Below are 26,770 nucleotides of genomic sequence, written 5' to 3'. Positions count from 1 at the left end.
AGTGCTGTGCACGTACCTGACTTCTTGTACCTAAAAAGAAAATAACTGTGAACACAATATTACTGATTTTGCTTTTATTTTAACTAAAATTTACCGGAAAATAGATAAAATTGCACATTAATTTTCACAGCTGGTTTATTCATTATTCAATTAACATTTATTGAGTGTCCAAGTGCCAGGTGGATGTTTAGATGCTGACCCTGCAAAAATAGGAGGCATATTCCCTGTGCTGAAGTGGCTTATTTGCTAATGGAGAGACATATACATAAATTATTGTTTATTCGAAGGGCACCTTACTCAAGATTTGGGAATGAGGGATATCGTTCAAGGGAGACATCTAGGAGGAGGTATATAATCACACACATACTGTGCTGAATTTCCTGGGAGTTAGCCAGATGAAATGGCATTCAGGTAGAGGGAACATTATGTGTAAAGGCACGAAGACAAGAGAAAAGGTTGTGCTGATGGAAAAGGCCAATGTTTAGTATGACTGGAGCTCAGGATAATAGGGCAAGAAGAGGAGAGTCAGTCATGGTTGGAGAAGAAACAAGCCTGATTATGAAGGGCCTCATATGAAGTTTAGATTTCTCCTGAAATTGATGGAAAGCCATTGAAGTGTTTTAATTGGGAGAATCATGGGATCCACTTTGTGTTTTAGAAAGGCAATTTTAGCAGTGTTTTGGAGAGTAGATAGGAGGGGGTTAAATCAGGATCAGGAGAGTGGGTGCCCATTTTTGCTATAGCAGTCATGTTGGATAAGAAATATTAAAGAGGTAACATCTGCAGGACTCGGTGACTTAGGAGTAGGGGTTGGGGCAGGTAAGGTGAGAGATTACTTCAAGATGACTCCTGGACTTCTGGTTGCTTGGACACATTAGCACCATTCATCTGTAGAGAAAGAATGCAAAGAGCAGAGAGAAATGGTGATTTTACTCTTCAGTGGTTGAAGCGTGTCTGGGATATCCATGCATCAGTGACTATGGTGATGTACAGTGCTAGGGCTCAGGAGAGAGATAGCTGGAAAGAAAGATTTGGATATGTGGAACTAACATGTTCATTTGAAAAGTATATTAAAAGCCCATTTTATATTTCCTCATGTAATTGTAAATATGTTAAGTTCTAGTCATTTTATCTAGAGTATAATGCAAATCCAACTTTGCATAGCTTTCATGTTCTAAATCTTACTCAGTTGAGAATCTCACAGACAGACAGTGATGGCTGGGACCTAATCAAGAGACAGCTGGCCAGGCATGGTGGCTCATGCCTGTAATCCCAGCATTTTGGGAGGCCAAGGTGAGTGGATCACCTGAGGTTAGGAGTTCGAGACCAGCCTGGCCAACATGGTAAAACCTCATCTCTACTAAAAATACAAAAATTAGCCAGGTGTGGTTGGCGCCTGTAATCCCAGCTACTCGGGAGGCTGAGGCACCTGGGAGGCGGAGGTTGCAGTGAGTTGAGATTGCGCCACTGCACTCCAGCCTGGGTGACAGAGTAAGACTCCATCTCAAAAAAAAAAAAAGAAAAGAGTCAGACAGTTGCACTGAAAAAATGAATTAAATTTTGGTTTCATATAGTACCGATGGAAGATAGTTATGATTAATGCTAATGGTAGAAATAATATGAATTCAACAGACTATACCCTTTAGTATACATTCCAAACCTGGCTCATGGGCCAGTTTTTCTTGGCAAATGGGCTGTGATAGACAGCAGGGAGGAGAAACGGGAGAGCATAGACTCGAGCCATGAAGAGCATCTACCTCACTGGATTGTAATGAGGGTTACGTGGGTTACTATTTGTAAATTTCTTAGAGAGGTACCTGGCACATGGGAAATGCTATATAAGTGTTTGCTAAATAAGTGAATGAGAATTTATGATGTGCTGGTCCCCATCCCATCTTCCTCTCAGCCCTTCCCACTCAAAAATGTTATATCAGGTATGGTAGTCCTTTACTCACAAACAACTGAATCAACAGTGCATCACCAAACAAAACTTGGAAGATACTATAGCTAATGAGAATAAATTTCAAAGGAGAAAATAGATTATTCTTGCTCATAATAGTTTCTTGAATTATTTACTATTACAATTGAATTCTATGTAAAAGGCCATACTTTTGTGATTCATTCTGACACTTTAAATAAATTACAGGACTTTTTGTGTGTTATAAGGGATAACGCCCTAAATCACAATTGACTTTATGTCTGAAGAAGTATTTCAAGAAAACAAGGCAAATAGATATGTGATACTAAAATCTGTGATTTCTTAATCAAATGCAGGAACAATGGCCAGAGGTATATAATCAATAAAGGCTGGAAGAAACCAAATCAACCAATTCAAGAATTCCCCAGGGGCCATTGAACTTTTAATAGTTCTTCATTACAATGGATGGTATTAATTAATGAGTCATTCACTAATAATAAAATTATGTTGATGAAAATATAGTAAATTTAGGGAACTGATTTCTTTAGCATTTTTATTTATCAAGCACTTGATGGTGTTTATTTTGTTCTAATCTTCCTAGCACCTTAGAAATTTTATCTAATTCTCACAATAACTGTGTGAGTAGTCCTAGAATTTGAGGGAACTGAGGCACAGAGATGTTAAGTAGTCTTGCCAAGGTCCCTCAGCTAAGAAGTGGCAGAGTCCAGATTTGAACCTAATTAGTTTTCCTCTAGATTAATGCTTTTAACCACCTTACTCTGTTGTCTGTCAACATGGGCAGTCATGTAAGCTTCCTTCTGTTTGTAAAGCATGAAGTTTCTATTATATTCTTTCTTATTGGACCCCAGAAAGAATGCCTGAGTCAGATGGTAATATTGACAGTGAAAGGTGAATCCTTTACTGTTTAATTGGTTAATTTTGTGCAAAAATCACTTGTTGTAAAACCCGAATGAACTGTAGTAGCAGTTTCATAGTAAGTGGTTGCATAGAATGTAGCTTTAGATTAAAATGAAGCATATTGTTGGAATTTGAATTTTTAAAGCTTTGTAAAATTTATAGTAACAAATATCTAACATATCTTATAACTTTATGATTGATTTTTTTTGAGATGGAGTCTCATTCACTCTGTCACCCAGGTTGGAGTGCAGTGGCACTGTCTCTGCCCACTGCAACCTCCACCTCCCCGGTCCAAGTGATTCTCCTGCCTCAGCCTCCCAAAGTGCTGGGATTAAAGGTATGAGCCACAGCACACAGCTGGGTATGGAGTTTCTGTTAGGGATAATGAAAAAGTTCTGGACATCGATAGTGGTGGTGGTTGCACAACACTGTAAATGTACTCAATGCCACTTAATTGTACACTTAAAATGGTTTAATTGATAAATTTTGTTATGTATATTTTGCCATGATAAAAAAAATTAACAAAGCAGGTTAGAGGTAACCAGGGCAACAAGATAACTTTACTATGACATAAGTGGACTGAAGGCCCAGTTTGCAGATACTGTTTGTTTTATTTTTCATTTAACTTTTATTTTGAGTTCAGGGGTACATGTGCTGGTTTGTTACATAGGTAAACTTGTTGGGGCGATACTTGTTTTAAAGGAACAAAGTTGCAATGTTAAATGTCTTTGTAAAATAGCAGACTGAGGTAATATGTATATAAATTATATGCTTGAAATATAAGAATGAATGAGGTGTTTTTTGTCATTGGAAAAACTTGACATTTTCTTCCTGATGATTTCTATATGTCACTGGCATGCAAAATAAAATAATTTGGCCTACATTGTGTTATAACAAATTAAATGAAAAAGTTGTGATTGTTTTGAGGGTATTTTATAATCTCCTTCACTAGACTATTAGTTTCTTGACAGTAGATGTCAAGAAACCTTAAGTCATATATTATTCCTATTGCTTGCTGCATGGTTAGCCCTGGTATCTTTTTTGAATGAATGACTGTGGACAGGATCAGTGTGGCTATTTGTTTGTTTGTTTGTTTTTGAGTGGCTTCTTGTTTTTGTTTTTTTCATAACTGGATTGCAATGTGGGAATTAAAAGCAGTGTTTTCAGGCCAGGTATGGTGGCTCACACCTGTAATCCCAATACTTTGGGAGTCCAGGAGTTCAAGACCAGCCAGGGCAACATGGCAAAACCATGTCTCAAACAAAACAAAACAAAGCAAAACAAAACAAAAACAAAAGTAGTGTTTTCAGTATAGCACTAGAATAAGAAAAATAGACAAGAACTCAAAGCTATAAATTATGTGTATAGGAGCATTGTAAAGATTTATCTTTAAGTTAAATTTCAAAATATTTTCACATAATTTCATCAGTTTTCATAGAGCAGACAATTGTTTTTATAGATAATTGAGTTTAATATGTGAATTGTTATTTTTAGTATTGAATATAATATTACATAGTATATGTTGAGTCCTTCAGCTGAACCCCAGTGATGTCATTTGCTCCTTACTAGAGGCCTTATTTATCAGATATTGTGGCAACTATTCAGACTACTTTAATTTGTGAACTGTAAATTTCCATGCATTCACTCACCATGGATTTCTGGCTACCTAATGGACAGGAAGGTAAGAAAAATTTCTTTTTATATTCCTTCCTTCCTTCCGTCCTTCCGTCCTTCCGCCCTTCCTTCCTTCCTTCCTTCCTTCCTTCCTTCCTTCCTTCCTTCCTTCCTTCTTCCTTCCTTCCTCCTTCTTTCCTTCCTTCCTTCCTTCCTTCCATTGTCACCATTTTTTTTGCAGTTTCCTTGAATATTTATCTGTATTTTTAAGAGGAACTTGTAGTTAGAATAACAAAGTCTCCATGTTTAATATATGTAAGAGGTAAAAACATGTCTCTTTAGAGGAAGAGAAGCACATGGAGACTGATAATTATGAAACACTAAGAGGCAATTTAAGGACTAGAAATTTGGGGTACTATTTTTGAGAATTTATTTTCTTCTCCAGTAAAAATGACCTTATGGAAGGTCATTTATTGAATAAGGTTATTCCAACAGATATTTCAAATGGACACTTTAGCTTTTATTTATATAAATTTGTAGATTTAAAATTTTCAGAATTCTCACTGTGCTACTGTCTAAACTAAACAATATAGGAAAATTATAATAAGCAGAAACATTTCACATATAAGCCTAACTTTGACATTGGATATAGAAATAGAAGGAAGAGAATTATGAGTCATTTTATTGGCCTTATATTAATATTTAATGAGCCAGATGCAATATAAACATGGAGAAAATATATAAAAAAGAGAATTCCAGCCAGGTGTGGGGACTCAGGCCTGTAATCCTAGCACTTTGGGAGGCCAAGGTGGGTATATCACTTGAGCTCAGGAGTTTTGAGAGCAGCTTGGCCAACATGGGGAAGCCCCGTCTCTACTAAAAATACAAAAATTGGCTGGGCATGGTGGTGCATGCCTGTAATCTCAGCTACTTAAAAGGCTGAGGCAGAAGAATCACTGGAACCTGGGAGGCAGAGATTGCAGTGGGCCAAGATGGTACCAGCCTGGGTGACAGAGTAAGTGAGACTCCATCTCAAAAGAAAAAACAAATACTCCCTTGGGTATATGGAATAGTTAATACCTTTTTGAGTGGGCAAAATATTTTACTTCTAAATTATAAACTAAAATTTTTTAAAATTGGGAGATTTGTGGTAGATTAAATACTATAACAAACACTTATAATTAAATATTAGAATGCCAGGTAAATTAATTCATTCTTAAATCCTTAATATGTGTTCACAGTATCTTTAGATTTAATTCCAAAATATAATTCAATATGAAAAATTCAAAAGAATGCATAAAACCACTGCCTTTACATAAAAATATCAAGTGGGCAGAATATATATATATATATCCCCAAAACAAAATAAAAAGCCCAGAATAATCAGGAAAAAATAACATGAAACTTAATTGTGATTCTTTAAAGCTATTCTAAGCATACTTTTTTTTTACCTCATTCATGCATTTATTATGAAACTTTAAATATATGATAACAAATTTAGATTTTTTTTAGAGTATTGATTTATTTTAATTATAATAGTGCATATTTGTTATAAAAAATATGAAGTAAGGCCAGGCACAGTGGCTCATGCCTGTAATTCCAGCACTGTGGGAGGCCAAGATGGGAGGTTCTCTTGAGCCCAGGAGTTTGAGACCAACCTGGGCAACATAGTAAGACCTTCATCTCTACAAAAAATAAAAAAAATTAGCCAGGTACAGTGCACTCAGTTATTTGTAAGGCTGAGTGGGAGGACTGCTTGAACCTGAGAGGTTGAGGCTGCAGTGAGTCATGATTGCACCACTGCACTACAGCCTAGGCAACAGAGCAAAGCTATGATTCAAAAAAAAAAAAAACAAAAAAAAAAAAATGAAAACATGTAATGCTCAATGATAATGACAACACAATGTCAGGCCAAACCCTGTGCCCAATTCAAAAATGGTCACAGGGCTTGTCCTGACATTTCTTCAAAGAAGATGTACAAATGGCCAATGAGCAGATAAGATGCTCAATATTATCAGTGCTATGGAAATGCAAATCAAAATCACAGTGAGACACTACCTCATCCACATTCGGATGGCTGTTATTTATTTATTTATTTTTTTGAGATGGAGCCTAGCTCTGTCACCCAGGCTGGAGTGCAGTGGCACGATCTCGGCTTACTGCAAGCTCCACCTCCTGGGTTCACGCCATTCTCCTGCCTCAGCCTCTCGAGTAGCTGGGACTGCAGGTGCCCACCACCATGCCCGGCTAATTATTTTTGTATTTTTGGTAGAGACGGGGTTTCACTGTGTTAGCCAGGGTGGTCTCGATCTCCTGACCTCGTGATCCGCCCGCCTTGGCCTCCCAAAGTGCTGGGATTACAGGCGTGAGCCACCACGCCCAGCCTGCTGTTATTTTTTTTAAAATGGAAAATTACAAGTGCTGGTAAGGATGTAGAGAAATTGGAACCTTGGTACTTTACTGATGGGAATGTAAAGTGGCTGAGCTGCTGGGGAAAACAGTTTGGCAGTTAGTGGTGATGGTCACACATTGTGGATGTACTTAACTCCACTGAACTGTAAACTTAAAAATGGTTAAAATGGTAATTTTTGTTTTATTTGTATTTTACTCAGTAAAAAACCAACAACAACAATGAATGAAGTAATAAAGCAAACTACAAAGAGATGGACAATTGTTTTAAATCCACCTTTCCTGAAATAACCCATGTTACCATTGAGTAGTCATGCTAATACCTTGTTCTGTGCTTTAAACTTTTGTTGTAAGATATTTCAGAAATTATCTCTAGCAAACAGTATAGATAATAATATATAAGCAACACCCATGAACACTGGATGTGTTGAACATGAGCTATGACCCAAGTGTGGGCAGGGGGCTCTGTGTGTCTGCAGTGCTAACCAGCCTTCGTGGTATTCACACCTGCAAAGGTGATAGAAGATGATCTAACCTAGTCAACTTAGGTACAAAACTAATGACTAAGTAAAACCGGAAACTAGGAAAATCCATAGGTCACATCATTAAATGTGTCTGTGATAAGCATCACTGCTCTCTGCTTACGTTATTTGCTAGTACTCTTTTATTTTAGTCTAATCCTAAGTATTACTATAATGGCTTCTCGGCCTTTGGCTAAGATCAAGTGTTTAGATGTTACTGTAAATGTTTTCTTTTTGTTCTATTTCAAATGTTTCTGCATATAATACTATAAAAGAATACTGGTAATATTTGCTTTTGTGTATAACTGGGATACGTTTTTAAAGAAAAGATTTAATGATATCTAATTGACTAGACTGGTGTAAATTAAAGTGTAGAAAGTCAAGGGGTACTTTGTTATAGTTTGAATTCTGTCATTACCTTTCTTGTAATCTTAGACTAAAACAGCATCATTAAAACAGAAATGGCAGTTGACTCTTTTGCAGATTTTACAGTAAGGCAAAGTTAATAGAAAGAGCTGGAATATCCAGTATAATGACCACAATACGAATACTATTGGTATCTCTCTTCCCACCTCCTCAGTTTTCAATATGTGTTCTTTAACAATTATCAATGAAAAATGTATGAAGTATATAACCTTGCTTCACCATTCATTAGTTGTGTGACAACCTTTCTCAGCCTCAATTTTCTCATCTGTAAAAGAGACATAATAGTAGGGCCTGCTTCATAGTTTTGTTATAAAAGTTAAATGAGTTATTATGGAAAAAAGTCCTTAGAACAGTGCTTATATATAATACGTCCTTGATAAATATAAGCTACTTTTACTTTGTTGCTGTTGTGGTGATGATGATGATATACCTACTATGCATTCAACCCTTGGATGAATATGATGAGCACTAGTAATACGCTTCCTTATCTCCAAGACATTTATTTGGAGATAATATGCAGGTGAGGCCTTGAAATAAGCCTTGAAAGATAAGATTTGCAAAGTCTGGGGGGAGCCCTATCTTTTTTGTGCTAGACATCATAGCATAGTCTACAATCTTTCTCTGCATGCCTCATGATAACCCTATCAGGTAATATAGACAGGACTTGCTGAATCAGGGATTGTTACCTAAATCCAAAGCCTTTCTTATTTCCATGCTGTACTGCATGTTTAATAATTATAGCTTGTATTATTCTGTGTCTTGGCCAGTTAGGTACTTCTAAATTTCCATTAGTTTTTAGTGAATAGTTTTGTTTTTACTGATTTTTTCCCTTTATTTTACTGTCTGCATATATGCCAAATTGTATTTTGCTTTTAATTTTAATTTTCTGACTTCTATTCTTTCCTAATTTAACTCAGGTGTAATGTCTTTGCTGAGAACTCTTCTTCTGGATGTGGTCCCAACAATTCAACAGACTGCTGCTTTGGCTCTTGGGAGACTGGCCAATTATAATGATGACCTAGCAGAAGCTGTTGTGAAGTGTGACATTCTTCCACAGCTTGTTTATTCATTGGCAGAACAGAATGTAAGAATTTTAAAAAACTAGTTATATGTTTTTTGTTTTAGATCTTTAAAAATGTGACAGTTTGGATACAGTTGCAAGCCTGTAGGCATCAGAATTATTAGGGGGTTAACACAATCTCCAATTCTCTGAGCTGCATGTAATCGTATTTTTAGGGTATTTTGCTTTGGTGCCGATAACCACCATTTATCTATTATTGATAATATAAGGAGAAAACAGATTTTTTAGGGGATAATTATACATAAAGCAGTATTTCTATATATGGGAGTTTTAAACAATGCTATCGGATCTGTCTTAGGGAAGTATGTAGACCCTAGGCAAATAGTTGATCTCAGCAATCCTTATATGCTGGTGAAACCAAGTTAAAGGAAATAGTGAGAGACAGCCTTGAGGCAAGGGCTAGAGAAGCAACCAAAAAGAGGAAGAGAATAAGTATGTGTAATGGAAGGTTTGAGAAATCTTTTTTTACCAAGTTATAGGCATGTCAACTCTGTTAAGCACTACCTAAAAGTGCCCCATTTTTTCCCCTCCTATCTGGTACCACTTTCTATTTCTATACAGTGCCAGCTATTTGGTTTTCACAGTAGTTAAGGACCACCTGTAGATAGGTTTTGGACTGTTCATTCTATTCTGGTAGTTTATCGTAACCTAGGGATAGAGCTTTCTTGACATATCTTTGGGATTAAATTCCTATTTGTGTAACAAAAAGACAAGCCAATTGAAAAATGGGCAAAGGAATTAAATAGACATTTCTCCAAATAGTATGTACAAACTAATGCTCCACAGCATTAGTCATTAAGAAATGCAAATCAAAACCACAATGAGGTATCCTTCATACCTTCTAGGGTGGCCATAACAAAAAATAAAAAGAAAATAACAAGTGTTGGTAAAGACATGGAGAAATTGGAACTTTCATACATTGCTGGTAGGAATGTAAAATGGGGGCAACCACTGTGAAAACACTTTGGCAGGTCCGCAGTCAGTGAAACATTTGTTACCACGTGGCTCAGCAATTCTATTCCTAGTTATATATCCAAAAGAATTGAAAACAGATGCTTCAGCAAAGCCTGCACACAAATGTTCATAGCAGCAGCATCCACAATAGCCAAAAGGTGAAAGCAACCTAAATCGATCAACAGATGAATGGGTAAACGAAATGTTGTGTATCCATACGATGGATTATTAGTCACAAAAGGAATAAAGTACTGATAAATGCTACACCACAGATGACCCATAAAAACATTATGCTAAGTGCAAGAAGCCAGACACAAAAGGCCACAGATTGTATGGTTCCATTTATATGAACTATCCAGAATATGCAAATCCATAGAGACAGAAGCAGATTAGTGGTTGCCAGGGGCTGGAAGGAGAAGGGAATGGGAAGTGACTGCTTTATTTGTAAGAAGTTTCTTGTTGGGGTGATGATAATAGTCTAGAACTAGACAGTGGTGATGGTTGCACAACATTGTGAATGCACTAAATGCCACCAAATTGTATACTTTAAAATGGTTAAAATGGTAAATTTTATGTTGTGTGTATTTTGCCAGAATAAAAATAAATCCTAATGGTGCAGAAATTTGCCTTATGTTTATAGATCAGAGAGTCACTTACTAATGCCTGTTATAGCTCTACAAGGAGTCACAGAAATTTTATTTTTCTTGTGGATATTCCTTCTATCATCAAATACTGTTGGACTTTCTTCCTCTTGGACTCTTAGCTCTTTCTTTTGAGAGCAGAGTCTGTATTCTGGTATCCCACGTAGAAGATTTTCAGTAGAAGTTTTCTAAGTTGAATGAATGTTAATTAGTTGTAGAGAGACAAAACACTAGAGCAGAAAAGAGAGGAGGCAGTGAAAACACGAAGCCTTTGCACCAGCTTCTGTCTCCCTCACCTTCCAGCCTTTAAGTCATTTCTCACAGGAGATTTAATCTCCTCTTTATAGGTACAAAGTCCTGTGGTTTTGCTGTTTTTTTTTTTTTTTGGCTTTTTTTTTGTTGGGGAATGGAAGAGAAGAGTGTTAGGAATTTTGGAGAAGTGAAAATTAGGAGAAAGAGGGAATGAGATCAGAAAGTGTGAGTTATAGGCACTGTAATTAATAGTGACTATTGATACCCATAAATGGTCTGTAAATTTGATAATTCTGCACTATAAAAAGTCAAATTAGCTAAGGTAATGAAAATAAATATATCACCATTTTTTCCCCACATTTGTAAGAAAATAATCTATGGGAATCTACTTCAAAGCTCTACAGTAATATTTAGAGTAAATTAGTAGAAATTTGGTTACTTATATAATTTAAGAAACTAAAGAAAATATGTCAAATCAAAAACATCAGTACTAACATAGCATGTTTCTTATATTAGCAACATATACTGATTTTTAAGGTATACTATGTTTAAGATATACTCGATGTGTTTTTTTCTCCTGTAATTTTCATTGTATCAATATTATAGTCTAAGTGAATAGAATGCTTTCAAAACAGGTGCTGTAGTCAACTAGTCACTTTTTAGTAGTCACTGTGAAGAAATAGAAACTTAGAATGTAAAATAGGGGATTAAGTGGGTTTTATTAATAACAGAAAGAGGAGACCATCACTGTGTCATTATGCTAAGCATAAAACCATAGTGAGTGTCACAGCCACATATTTCCTATATATTTAATTTTTTTAGCAATGTGAAGAGAAACATGTTAGTCTTGTGTTTTAGTTTCATTTACTCATTCCTTAGTCAGACACAATGTATCTATAGGAAATATAAATATGAAGCAGTATTTAAAATTTACAAAATGGTAAGTAATTTGCTTTTATCTTAAAAAAAAGCATTTCTAGAGAAAATAACTTATATCCCATTGTTTGGTTGATTTATTTGACAGGAAAAGTTTTAAAATATGTCATGAATGTTTTGCCTTTATGTTTATTTGATGATTGTAAGCACATTTTGGAACATGGTTGTTACTTCAGAATAATTGGGGACACCAGAAAGATTAGTTGAGGTCATGAAAGGCCTACCATGCTTAAAGACTGAGGGCAAGTAAAGGAAATGAATTGGTCAGTTGACAGTGAGCTTAGTTGCACATGCTAATGATCTAAGAGTTCCCAAGGGTCAAACAATACATTTTGGTATTGTATTGTATAGATACATAAAATCTCATTATTTTATGAATTTGTGGAAAGTATGTTTATAATTTTATACAATTTCCAAATGCACGCTTCAGGATAAAACATTTGAAATACAATGTAAAACCTACCTTGTTTTCAGTTTAGTTACTGAACAGAAGCAATGAGGGCACATCAAATAATCAAAATTATTTTGCAGGATGTTTTCATCTTTTATATTCAAAAGCTGTTGAGCTTTATTTACATTAATGTTATTTTTATGTTAGTTTTGGTCTATTTTAGATTTTGGTTTTTCTAAGTACTCAATTCATTTTGAGTTTTGTCTATTTGACCCTTGTAGCGCTTCTACAAGAAAGCAGCTGCCTTTGTGTTACGAGCGGTTGGTAAACATTCTCCTCAGCTAGCTCAGGCAATAGTTGATTGTGGAGCACTGGATACACTGGTCATATGCTTGGAAGATTTTGACCCTGGAGTCAAGGAGGCTGCAGCCTGGGCACTTAGATATATTGCAAGACATAATGCAGGTAATTTAAACTATGCACGAGCGTATTTTAAAATAGGATTATTACAATTCAGATTTATTAGGTAAATCCAGTTTTGCTTAGTAAACCGTAGATGGGGTTTTAATGATGTTTCTGTATGTGATGAGAAGTACATTTTGAATGATGGCCAAGTTGTTTGGATCATATATTCACAAACAAACAGAAAAACCTTATATATTTCAGTCTTTACCTTACAGAAGGGAAATTTGAAGAGGTGGAGAAAAGGAGAGAGGGGTGGCAGGGGATGGGAGAGTGGGCTTGAGTCTCAAAGGCCTTGGTAAATTGGTTCAGTTATTAGGTTGGTGCAAAAGTGGTTTTGCCATTAATAGCAAAAACCCCAATTACTTTTGCACCAACCTAATAAAAAATTGTTTTAGTTAGTCACCCTAAACAATTGGGGTCATTTGGTCTTCCTGCCCATTCATGATAGGGAGTTCCAAACCAACCAGGAGACGTATCATGAGTGAGTGATGTTGAGGAGATATAGACATAACTTTCTGGAAAATATTGGTATTCAACTCATACTGGGCAGGAAGAAGAGAAGGAGCATGTTCTCCTATAAACTGACAGCTCAGTGGGGTCATCAAGAAGGGACCTAGGCCTCTTGTGAGAGGATTGTGTCGATGCACCCAATTGGTAAAAAGTACATGAGGAACATAATTTTCCCCATCACTTTACAGAAGTTGCTTATGAATAAATAACATAAGACGAAAATACAGTTTTAAAATAAACATATGTAAAAATGATCAGCTTTGCTAGTAATCAACAAATTGTATATGAAAACATCAATGAAGATCTTTTTAACCTGTTATATGAGTGGAGGGTGGTGGCAGAAGAGTAAAGCAGCAATATAGCCAGGTGATTAAGAGCACCGTGGCATTAGACAGGGTCTGAGTTTAGTTTAGATACTACCATTTAGTTGCTGTGTGACCTTGGACATGGCTTATAAACTTTCTGAGCCTTAGCTTCCTCATCTGCGGAAGAGGATGACTAATAGTGGTTACACTGGAGATTTGTTGTGAGGATGATGATGTGATACATGTAAAGCACTTAGATCAGTGCTTGGCATATGGAAATACTCAGTAAATGTAACATATTAGTATTAATACTGAAGGTTAGAGTGGACAATATGACATGCGTGCACACTGGTGGAGGAACTACAAATTGTATAAACTGGTGGAGAGCAGTTTGACAAAACTATTAAAGTTGTGAAATAGATCATGGCTACCCTAAAGAAGCCTGCTTTGAGAATTCATCCTAAGGAAAGAATTCCACAGGGTGGAAAAGCTATAGATTCATGAAAATGTTATTATAGCATGATTTGTAAACACCTCAAATATTTGACAGAAATTTAGTGGATAAATTATGGAACTTAATGAAATCTCAGGCAATAAATTTAAAAGGTAATTATGAACCTGCATGGTAACATGGAAAAGTGATTATAATGTTAAAAAAGATTTAAAATTGTGTATTACAATTATAATAATGTAAAAATAACTTTTTATGTGGATATAATTACAAAAAAGTTGTGTTTGTTTTCCTAAGGTGGTAAAATTAAGGAATTTTTTCTTCATGTTCCAGATTTTCAGTGTGTGTCTATGTCTAAAATATTAGCTGCTATGTATTGAGTAATTAGTATATGCCTGGCTCTGTGCTGTGTGCTTCAGACTCATTATCTCATTTTGATTGCAGTTACCCTTGGGTAGGTATTACTCTCCCTGTTAAATGGAGAAATAAAGTGTACTTTAGAAAGGATATCCAAAATTATATTAATGGTGGAACTGGAATTTGAGTCTGTCTGACTCCAAAGCCTATGTTAACTACTATACCATACAGCTTCACTAAATACTTCCTGAAACAGTATTGAAGAAAAACTTCAAAACAGAAACAGGAAGAGGCTCTCCTATGGTTATATTTAATTTGGTTCTTAAAATGGTGACATTATTACAGACAAAATAGAAATAAAACAGTATAAAGGCAAGTTGAAAAAGACAACTGTTGTCATGCTTAGAATTATTAAAAATTAAATTACAAATTATTAAATTATTTTCTTAAATCTAGACTTTGATTTTCCAAATATGTTTACCTTAAGACTATTGTTTAGTACATGTTGATTGAGAAAACTACAGCAGGGTTTTAAATCAAAAGCTGGTTATCATGGGAAACTACAAGAGTATATTTAGTAAGTTTTTTTTATGCCAGAGGGACACATTACAGATTGTAACATGATCTTTGGAAAAGAGCTTTGAGGGACAACTGTATAGATACTCTCTGAAGCAGGTGCCCCATAGATAACATTTCCACCCCTTCATTTTGTTGAGTCTGGGGCAAAATGATTATAGTTCATAAACAGGATCTATCTTAGGGGTCCCATTCCAAATTCTGCTATATTCTGGCTCCCACATGGAATTTCCACTGTAATTTCAATATTTCACAGTAGTTAGGGGCCTGAGACCCAGAAGCTCCCAGAAGACATTATTGCATAGATTTCTCAGAAGGAAAGGGAATTATTACTTAGTAAACAATAAAAGTCATCACTCACATCCATATCAATGAAAATGGAGGATTTACCTCCAAATAACCTGATTTTTTTTTTTTTTTTTGAGATAGTGTCTTGCTCTGTCACCCAGGCTGGAGTGCAGTGGTGCGATCTCGGCTTACTGCAACCTCCGTCTCCCAGGTGCAAGGGATTCTCCTGTTTCAGCTTCCTGAGTAGCTGGGATTACAGGGGCACCCCACCATGCCCGGCTAATTTTTGTATTTTTAGTAGAGACGGGGTTTCACCATGTTGGTCAGGCGGGTCTCGAACTCCTGACCTCATAATCCGCCTGCCTCGGCCTCCTAAAGTGCTGGATTACAGGCGTGAGCCACCACATCCGGCTTTTGTTTTGTTTGTTTTTTGAAAATAACCTAATTTCTTTATGATTTCCTAAAAGCAAAATATATTGAGATTAATGAATATTAGTGGAAAACTGTTTGTTAGACAGTTTAAGAAATATAAACCTTAAATTGAGATGCAAAAGAAATAATGTGTACCTTTAAGGGCAATAGAAGGAAAAAGTTCTGTGTATAGGAAACACAATTAAAATAATTATAGAGAGAAGCCAGTGGGCATTACCTGACTTTTCCTTATTTGAAAAATACAACTTCTAAAACTTATTTCTATGTATAGATTTTGAAGCATTTTACAGACAAACAAAGGGAACTTTGGGCTGACAAGCAGAATGGTGGGGTTTTTTTTTTTCCAACTGTGTACAAATCATATCATTACATTTTATGATTGAATCACCAGTTATTGAATACACATGGCAATGTTTACCTCTGACTTTGCAGATAAATAAGTGATTTCTTTCTAGTTTTTCCTGCTCCTTACTGACAGCTGAGGTAAAATTCTTCTCAGATTGGCTTTCTCTTTTCTTACTTTTTGTAACCCTTTCCCACTCTGCAGAATTCTTCTTTTGTTTCCTCATTCACACAACTTCTTTTAGTCTATTGTTATAATTGTTCTCTTTTATTATTAGCTATTGTTGTTAATCTCTTACCATGCCCACTTTATAAATTAAACTTTAAAAAGTTTGTATAAATGTAAGGGGCACAAGTGCAGTTTTGTACATAGATATATTTGTATAGTTATTCTATTAACATATTTATTTATTCAACCAATATGAAATCTGTCACTGTTTCCAAGGAATAGTCTTGCTTTTGGAAAGGGTGCCTCGAGAGCCTGTGCCAGCTGGAAGCGTGATGGGCAAGGAAGGAGGGATGGTGGGATTCCCCAGCCACTGGGCTTTCTCAGCTGATGGCTCAGCTGCCTCAGGTGGGTGAGGGAGTCTGCTGCAGGAGGTCCCAGGCCTTCCTCCCCTGGTCCCCAGCAGCCTCCCTCAGGCCTTGTGACTGAAGTCCTGCAGCTCTGTGGAGAGTGCTTCCAATGAATGGCCTTCTGTGGAGACAGGGGCCACAATGACAGCACTTGGGACTGAGGTGAGAGCAGCAGCCTGGCTGCAAGTGTGTGGAAGTGTTTTGTGTGAATGGTCTTCCACATTTGGGCTCAAAAATGATTTTTAAGTGTTTATTTTGGGAGCTTTAGCTAAAAAAAAAAAAAAAAAAAAGGTGTTTCTTTGCGGTAAACTTTGGCTTATCTCAAGCCTGGCAAAGAGGAATACATTTGATTAGACATTCTACAACTTTTAAATTATTGATATGATTGTCATGTAGATGATGAGACTGAAGTAGAGAGGTTAAAGGATTTATTCTGGTCACACAGCAGTTTATGCTGGAACTGCTTGGCAACTGCTCAGCACTTTCAGAGATTCTTGCATTTTACACTGTGAGGGAGGAAAGTGTACAAGATCTCATCATTCTTTTTTGGCTCCTTGTAATATCTGAAAGTCTTGCCAGATACCTCTGTTTCTAATCTCTGTTGGCTGTTTTCTACCTGGTTGACTCTTCCTGCTCTTGTGGACCTGATTTCTGTCCAGCTCTGTGGCAGTTGGGAGATGAACTTGCTGTGCCAGAGATGAGCAGTGCTTGCAGGGGCTGGCTGATGTGGACATGACGGAAACATTGAGTCGATTGTATCCTTTTTACTAGATAGATAATGTAAGCAAGGTCTCAAGATGAGCTGGCAGCCCGATTGTTTTCTATCTTATATCAAATGATTAAATGATAAAATCAAAAGTTTAAAATTCAGAATTTTTGTGAATATTCTTCTTATGCCACCCATGTACAGATATCAATAGCTTAAATGTGCGGAACAGGCTTAGGAAGCAGTAATTAATTAAAAAATCTCACCTACTTATTTATGGTGAGAACACAAAATCTAGTCTTAGCAATTTTCAAAGTAATTAACTTTTAAAAAACCCAAATATTCGTGACAAATATCAGAGATAACAGCTAAGGACTTTGGTTTTTCTTAGAGGGAGAATGGATGGGGAGAAGGGACTAGAGCCTGGTAATTAAAAATTGTTTTAAAGGCCTGCAGACAGCCGTCTTTACTGACGCCTTTAGATTTCGGTTGGTTCCAGTAACATATTTTACTTCTTTATCTTTCTTTTTATATCTTTTTTTTTCTATTGTGGGGGTTGAGGAACACAAACATAGAGGCAAATGAGGTATGTGGGATAACATATATTATATATTTCATTTATTTTGATCCTAACACTTATTTTCACAAATATATTTGTATTATTTTAGGTGCTAGTGAAAAAGATATAAAGTGAAAATAAATATCCCTCTATGTTCTTTGGGCATAGAGACCAAATGTGCTAAACAAAAGAACATTTTAATTAATTATAACCTTGTTTTACTTGGTAGTTACTAATTGGTTGGTTATTTTTAGGGTTCAGTTTGTGTGCTGGTAAAAAAGTTGTGATTCTTTTGTATTTTTGTTTCTTGTAATTTTTTTTTTTTTTTTTGAGACGGAGTCTTGCTCTGTTGTCCAGGCTGGAGTGCAGTGGCATGATCTCGGCTCACTGTAAGCTCCACCTCCTGGGTTCACACCATTCTCCTGCCTCAGCCTCCCGAGTAGCTGGGACTACAGGTGTCCGCCACCACGCCCGGCTAATTTTTTGTATTTTCAGTAGAGATGGGGTTTCACCGTTAGCCAGGATGGTCTTGATCTCCTGACCTCGTGATCCGCTCGCCTTGGCCTCCCGATGTGCTGGGATTACAGGCTTGAGCCACTGTGCCCAGCCCCTCTTGTAATATTTTTAGTTGGGAACTCTTGGCTAATAAAATCTTCTAATTTTTTTTAACTTAGAATCTGGAGCAACAAAACGTAACATATAAGCTCAGATTCCTAAGTTACTCATGCCTCTAACTTTTTATATGAGGCTAGCAATCAATTTATTTAACAATGTCATCATCATGGTAATCATCAAAGTGTACTTGAGGCATTTATGTCTGTGTTCCCATATCTTTCCAACTGTATAAAGTAAAATAAATTGACTAAGACCTCATGTGTGGGACTTTATAATCTAAGGCAGAAAAATTAATACAGATGAGCATGAAGGTCATGTAGACAAACATTGACACAATGTACAATACTATATTAAAAAGCATATATAATGCATTGGGTGACTATACATTAGAGTAAATGAAAGATGAATTATAACTGGGCACAGTGGCACATGCCTGTAATCCTAATACTTTGGGAGGCTGAGGTGGGAGGATCACTTGAGCCCAGGAATTCAAGACCAGTCTGTGAAACATAGTGAAACCCTGTCTGTAAAAGTAAAATAAAATAAAAAAATTCACCAGATGTTGTGGTGTGCACCTGTGGTCTCAACTATGTGGGAGGCTGAAGTGGGAGGATCACTTGAGCCCAGGATGTTGAGGCAGCAGTGAGCTATGATTGTGCCACTGAACTCCAACCTGGGCAACAGAGCAAGACCCTGTCTCAAAAAAAGAAAAAGATGAATTACGAGTTACATTTTTTTGTACAATGGCAAAAAGAGGAATCTTTACTTTCTCAAGAACTTTGTTACATCCAGATAACAACTGAACAGTCCTTGGCTTAGAAATACAGGAGGAAGTGATACATGCAGTAGTAAGAGGAAGGAAAGTGCTTTGTCCTACAAAACACCTCCTCTACCTGATAACACCTACAATTCTTGTAGTTTAAATCTTTGTTTTTGGCTTTATGCAAATACCTGTGGGAGAAATGTCAAGTGTATGTGTGCTGAGTGGATAAAGAGAAGGATATTTTGTATACTGGTGGTTTGGAAATAAACCAAGTTTGAACAATGCACCATGACATGTTTCTCTATTGTTTCTTGAACTTAGTTTGTTTTCCAGTCACTGGCCTGTAAATCTGCCTAATACATTTTTGATATTGGGGGGAGGAACCCACTTTTATTTACATTTGAATTTCTAGAAATACATGAAGCAAAATGTATTTGATTGAAATTTGAGAGTACTCCAATTGAGCGTTTTACAAATATCTACAAGAGAGTTTGCTATTAGAAGCTCAGGACTTGGTTAGCATAAGAATTGTACCTTGAGATAAGACATGTTCATCATCTTATTTTCCCATAGATTTTTAAATCCACAGTCTACAGGAAAATAGGAGGTGTATTTTCATCATGTTAGCTGACTGATTTTGCACAGTTAATTTTTGGAGCTTGGTTTGCTCTTATCAGGGTTTTAGATGAATGAACCAGTTTGCTCTAAAAGTATGGAATAAGTTTAATTGCCTCAAAGGATTTTCTTTTTTCTTTTCTTTTTCTTTTTTGTTGAGACGGAGTTTTGCGCTTGTTGCCCAGGCTGGAGTGCAATGGCGCCATCTCAGCAACTTCCGCCTCCCGGGTTCAAGCGATTCTCCTGCTTCAGCCTCCCGAGTAGCTGGGATTACAGGTGCCCACCACTACGCCTGGCTAATTTTTGCATTTTTAGTAGAGGCGGGTTTTCACTATGTTTTCCAGGCTCGTCTTGAACTCCTGACATTGTGATCTACACTCCGCGGCCTCCCAAAGTCCTGGGATTATAGGTGTGAGCCACCATGCCCCGCCACCTCAAAGGATTTTCAAAGATAGGACCTCTAGCGTTTATGGTGTCACTGTGCTATAACTAGCCATAGATCATTTCTCTAGATCCCCTTTGATCTCACACTACAGTGTTAGCAGTATGGTAGCCTCTATTCACCTGGGACTTTTGCACACTTGAACTGAGGCTAGTGCACTTTGAGGAGCTACATTTTTGATTTTATTGCCATTTAATTAATGTAAAATTAAAAAATGATACTCAACTTATTTAAAAATTTGTAGGTATAATTGGAGCAACTTGGATATGTGAATCTACCTTTTCAACTGTAAACTTTTTGAAATCTAAATACTTAGCATTTCTGATGAAAATGTAGTGGCTGAATTGAGAAATGCTGTAAGTGCAACATACACCCTAGATTCCAAGGCTTAGTGTGAAAAAATGTAAAATATCTCACTAAAGGTTTAAAACATTGATTGCATGTTGAAATTATATTTCAGATATATTGTGTTAAAGTATATTAAAATTATTTTCACGTATTTCTTTTTACCTTTAAAGTGTGGCTAATTTCGAGTTTTAAATCACATAATGTGGACCACATTTCTATTGGATAGCACATGAAATTACTGTGTCTATGCTTTGTAGATATTTGTTAAAAGGCAATGTGCTGGTAATCCTGTGGTCTTAAAAAGACGTGTTATATTTGTTTATACATACGTGTATACAAGCATACATGTATACAAGTCTGCATCCATACATGTGTGTATACTTGTAGACATGTGTGTATGTGTGTGTATGACTGTAGTAGCCAGCCTCCCAGATCATGTGTCCTGATTTTCAGACCCTTGTTTAGACTTCTCCTGCATTATACCAGGGCTGGTCTGTGTGACCAGCAGAAGTCATGGTATGTCACTTCCTGAGAGCAGGTTATAAAAGATAAGAGGCCAGGCACAGTGGCTTATGCCTATAGTCCCAGCACTTTGAGAGGCCAAGGTGGGAGGATTGCCTAAGGCTGGGAGTTTGAGACCAGCCTGGGCAACATAGCGAGATATCATCTCTAAAAAAAACACAAAAACAAAAAACACAAAAATTAACTGAGTATAGTGGTGTGCAGCTACTTGGGAGGATGAGGAGGGTCACTTGAGCCCAGGAGTTTCCGGCTGCAGTGAGCTATGATGGTGCCACTGCACTCTGTCCTGAGTGAGATCCTGCCTCTGGATAAAAAAAAGAAAAGAAAAAAAAAATCAGTGCTTCTGTCTTGGGCACTGTATCTTTCTTGGGCCACTTGCTCTAGGGGAAGCTGGCTACCATGTTACGTGGACACTTAGGTAGCCTATGGAAAGGTCCACATGGTGAAGAACTGAGGTTTCCAGCAGCCAGCAAGGAACGGAGGCTTCCCAGCAATGATGGGATTGAGCTGGAAGCAGATCCTCCCCAAGGTGGGCCTTCAGGTGACTGCCCCAGCTGACAATTGGACAGCAACTTTGTGATTCTGAGCCACAACCACCTAGCTAAGCTGCTCCTGAGTTCCTGACCCACAGAAACTCTGAAATAATAAGTGATGTTGTTTTAAGCTGCTCAGTTTGGGGTTGTGTGTTACATGACAATAGATAACTAATATGTAATCTGAATGCAAAACAGGTTCATTATACTATATAATAGCAAACAACAAAACCAAACCAAAAATTAATTAAATGTCCTCAAGTGGGAAACTGGTTAAGTAAATGATGGCATATTTGCTCAGTGGGATATTAGGCAACTGTTAAAAATGTTGGGTTAGCTGAATCCTCAGGAATAAAAGTAGCCAGTGGAAACCCATGAGGGTGTGAGAACCACTCAGGGGAGTCACATCAAGCACTGCTAATCAGGGACCACATTTATAAAAACATGACATCAACATATTACCCTCCCAATGTTTTATTTTTATTTCCTCTTTCTGTTTTCTCTCTCCTTTACCTGTTTTAGAGAATCCCATCAGAGTACCTGTGGCCTTTTGCTGTCTAGCCTTCTTTATCAGATTGTGCTCCTTGAAGACAGGGACTTCTTACCTAGCACTGGGCTGGAGCAAAGAGTGAATACCATTGAAGTTGAATAATAACATATGCATTTTCCATGGTTTTTAAACTGTTTTTCTATTATTTATTTTTAAAATTATTTTTGTATATTAAAAGTTGTTACATATTTACAGGGTACAAGTACAGATCTTTGTTTTTTTATTTTTTTTGAGACAGAGTCTGACTGTCGCCCAGGCTGGAGTGCAGTAGTGCAATCTCAGCTCACTGCAACCTCCGCCTCCTGGGTTCAAGCGATTCACCCACCTCAGCCTCTTGAGTAGCTGAGATTGCAGGTGCATGCCACCACGCCTGGCTAATTTTTGTATTTTTAGTAGAGATGGGGTTTCACCATGTTGCCCAAGTTAGTCTTGAACTCCTGACCTCAGGTGATCTGCCCACTTCGCCTCCCTAAGGTCTGGGATTACAGGCATGAGCCAGTGCGCCTGGTCATGAGTACAGATTTCTTACATGCATACATTGCATAGTGGTGAAGTCTGGGCAGGTTTTTTTTTTTTTTTTTTTTTTAAGCAAAATGCAAAATTACAGGTAGAGTGAAACCACAACTATGGTTGCAAATGCTATATAAAGCAGGTGGAAAACAAAATAACTTCTAGATTCAAAAAGCATTACTTTGTAAAGATGTAATTCCAATTATTTTAGTTATTTTCTACTTTACCAGGACACTCCAGACCCTCTCTGTAGTTTTGAGTTACTCTATTCAGCTTGGTCTCAGCTGTTAAAAGTCTAATGCTGAATTAGTGGTGCGGGTGGGAGCTAAATGACTTCAAATTTCCTCAGCCTATTGTTGTTCAAGGCTATAACCAAGTCTTTTTTTTTTTTTTTTTTTTCTCACTTTCCTTTTGTCTGGTCTCCACTTCTTGACTTTTTTCTTACCATGTTTTGAAGCTGCTTTTTACTTGAGTCCTTTGAGAGCCGCCTTCCCTCCCAGCTGATTGTAATTTCTTACTAAAGCCCTGTTAACGCCAATGACTTGTTTGACTCACTTGACTTTTTAAAGGAGCCAGAATTATTTTGCCTTTAAAGCAAATGTATGTATTTATGTTAACCCTTAAGCGCTCAAACACTCAACCCATGTGTTAGGGTTAAACTAATTGCTCCGACGACTGGGTTGAGGGAAGCGAGATAGAAATGGTGAGAGTAGGAAAAATGACATTTGTGTGTGTGTGAAAATAAAAATCACTGGAGACTTTTACATAGTAATATGCAAATTCTCCCTTTATGCTTTTCTCACTTCCACCTGCAATTGGAGATGTCAATCTCTCAGCTGAGAATGATAGCTCTAGTGAGTCACTGTTGCCTATGGAGGGATGTTGTCTCGCAGATGTGTCGGTGTAGAACAAAGCTTTTTGTGGTAGTGGCCTCCATGATGCCTGCCTCCTCTTATTCACATCCTTGTGTAGTCCCCTCCCCCATTGCACCAATGCACTATAGTAGAGGCAATGCTATGCCACGTCCAGGCTTAGATTATAAAAGACATTTCAGTCTTCTCTTTTGAATCACTCACTTTGGGGGAAGCCTCATCAAGAGCAGCCTATGTAGAGGCCCATAGGGTGCGGAACTAAAGATTCCCTTTAACCCTCCCACGAGTGTGCCTGGACACGCATCCTCAATTGACTGCGGCCCCAGTTGACTTCTTGATTGTAGCCGAGTGATAGGTCTTGAGCCTGAACCCGGCAGCTAAGCCACTCCTAGATTCTTGACCTACAGAAACTATGAGATAATAAATGTTTGCTGTTTTAAGCTGCTAAATTTGGTGTGATGTTACATAGCAGTAGATAACTAAACCAGTTGTAAACAGCTGGGTTAGACCAAAACCTAAAGAGATTTTTCTTTTCTTTTTTTTTGAGACAGGGTCTTGCTCTGTTGCGTAGGCTGAGTACAGTGGCATGATCACACCTCACTGCAGCCTCGACCTCCTGGGCTCAAGCAATCCTCCCACTTCAGCCTCCCGAGTAGCTGAGACTACAGGCGTATGCCACCATGTCCAGCTAATTTTTGATTTTTTTTGTTGAGACAGGGTCTCTATATGTTTCCCATGCTGGTCTTGAACCTCTGGATGCAAGCAGTCCTCCCACCTTGGCCTCCCAAAGTGCTGGGACTACAGGAGTGAGGCACTGTGCCTGGCCAGCAGATTTCTTTTACTTTGGAAGTGCTATTGCCAGAATCATACTGGAGTTACCAGTAAGTAACCAGCTGTGGTAACTGCAGCAACATATTTGTTATTATAATTTCACCCAATCATGAAAAATTTGGTTGAATGGGATGAGGAATTATTATTAACATAACATTAATATCATATAAGTGGCAGCCAATTTTAAATGTAGGGGTTTTTTTTGTTGTTTTTTTCGAGACAGGGTCTTGCTCTTTTGCCTAGGCTGAAGTGAAGTGATATGATCTTGGCTCACAGAGACTTCTGCCTCCTGGATTCAAGCCTCCCAAATAGCTGGAACTACAGGTGCTTGCCACCATGCCTGGCTAATTTTTGTATTTTTTGTAGAGATGGGGTTTTGCTGTTGCCCAACCTGGTTTTGAACTCCTGGCTTCAAGCAATCTGCCTGCCTCAGGTTCCCAAAGTGATAGGATCCCAAAGTGGCGTGAGTCACCGTACCCAGGCAAAATGTAGTTTTTTTTTTTAACCTGCTTTATTTCAAAAGCTTTTGAAGTGATATAGCTGTATATTTTATGGCAAAACCCAGCCCATCTTCAAACTGATAAATAGGGCCACCTAACTGCAAATAAATGATTAATTTATAACTTTCTTGTATTTTTTAATGAAACAAAATATAAATTTTGTAGGGCTTAGAAACAGTTAAAAGCACTGTTTGAAAAAAATTAAAAGCAATAAAGTTTAAAGAGATTAGAGTTCCAGAGGAGTTTTTTAATTAGTGTGCTGGATACTTATTTTTTTCTTTTTTCTTTTGGAGAACTTCTTCAGTTTGAATTCTTTTATGAGTCCTCATGATCACTTGTTTGCTAAAATTCTGTCTCACATCTCCATTATGAGCTGAAAAATTATTTGAGTATCATGTTTAGAGTAATCCTTTCTTATGAGTCAACTTTTAGGTTTTTATTAATTTCTCAGAATTCTCTGAATTTTCGTATGTAACCACAATAGTGGTTTTTCCTCTGTGACCCCAAACATGACTTCAAAAATTAGAAGTAGAAAGAGCATCACCTTTCCATGCCCAGAAAGCCCCGCACAGGCTGTTTTAGAGGGTGTAAGATTTAAGCCTGTGGTTGTAAAATGGGGTGGTTCAGGCTGCAGCAGGCCCACAGAGGGATGTGTTTTATGTGGCCAGCACTATGTTGTCTCACACAGTGTTCTAAAAACAAAACAAAACAAAAAGGCCTGACAACAGTAGGCCTATATCTATATTCCTACATGGCAACACTGGGCTGAAACTCAGAAACTGCTGTCCCTTGTAGATGGTACCTAGACTTTTGCACTTCACTACTGCTCTGCCGCTCCCTGACCTTATTTTTATTTTTATTTCTAAGCATCCTCTGGCTTCATTTATTATAGTTACTTTCCCGGGCCCTGTGGGCATTTGCATTGACCACTTCTGATCTAAACAGACAACTAGCCATGACATAATTGAGAGAGGTTGAAGGCACTGGGGCACTGTTAAAGCAAGATTACTTTTGTCTGATTTACCTAGTAACAACCATACTTATGCTATGCTAAGGGACATTCCTGTCTGCTCTCTTCCCTTCCAGTCAACATGGAGTCATTTCTAATGTTCCACTCACGCAGCTTTAGATTGTACTAATCTTATGAATGTTGTTGATCTTAAAAGTCCTCCTTTTAATTTACGTTCTCTTTTTGTTTTAAACTTAAACCTAAAGTCATACTGAGGTTTTTGATTATTCTAAGTTGAAGATTTTGATCCACTTAAATTGTAACACTTCTCATGCCTGTTACTGACAGATCACTGCAAGCTTAGCTCTTAAGAAAACAAACAAACAAACCAAAAACCCAGATTCCAAGAACAGCACAGAATGAAATTCTTAAGAAAATGCAACTGTGTGAGAAGCAAAGTCTTGTCACCCCAAGTTTTTATATGTTATTACTGATCAAAAAATTGTATGCACATAACCCTCATAAATGTTATTGGAAATAATTATGGAAAAACAGAGAGAGGCAGAGAAGTGTGAAAAGATGACACTTCCCCCTCCCTTGTCACAGTACCACAGAGGAGGCTGCCTCAGTTTCTTCACTCAAAATGAGCTATTCCTCAGCCAAATAAAACTAGTTATTCCTTTATTAAAAACAACTGATCATCAAGTTTGGCGACTGTACATTTTTGTCTACATATATGCAATAAACAACTTTAATTATGATTTGTGAATAATGAAGGTGCTATTGGATAGTTTCCTCTGACAGTTTGCAGTAAAAAAAAAAAAAAAAGGTTTAGTTCAACCATTGTGGAAAACAGTGTGGTGATTCCTCAAGGATCTAGAACTAGAAATACCATTTGACCTAGCCATCCCATTACTGGGGATATATCCAAAGGATTATAAGGCATGCTATAAAACATATGCACACGTATGTTTATTGCGACACTATTCACAGTAGCAAAGACTTGGAATCAACCCAAATGTCCATCAGTGACAGACTGGATTAAGAAAATGTGGCACATATACACCATGGAATACTATGCAGCCATAAAAA

At 37.2% G+C, this 26,770-nt stretch overlaps 1 protein-coding gene across 3 annotated transcripts in view; it reads left to right on the top strand.

Annotated features, from left to right (window-relative positions):
* The window catches only part of SPAG6 (sperm associated antigen 6), a 65,752-nt gene that overhangs the window by 8,024 nt on the left and 30,958 nt on the right, over positions 1-26,770 (top strand). For all 3 annotated transcript variants that reach the window (XM_017867455.1, XM_017867453.1, XM_017867454.1), the window contains exons 3-4: positions 8,724-8,890; positions 12,343-12,526. In XM_017867455.1, coding sequence (XP_017722944.1) covers positions 8,724-8,890; positions 12,343-12,526 — 351 coding nt within the window. The remainder of the gene's footprint in view (positions 1-8,723; positions 8,891-12,342; positions 12,527-26,770) is intronic.

The sequence above is a fragment of the Rhinopithecus bieti genome, unplaced genomic scaffold (assembly GCF_001698545.2).
Source record: "Rhinopithecus bieti isolate Rb0 unplaced genomic scaffold, ASM169854v2 scaffold_3041, whole genome shotgun sequence".
NCBI classification, from domain to species: Eukaryota; Metazoa; Chordata; class Mammalia; order Primates; family Cercopithecidae; genus Rhinopithecus; species Rhinopithecus bieti.
Note: the sequence above shows the minus strand (reverse complement) of the source record. Positions and strands in the feature narration are given on the sequence as shown.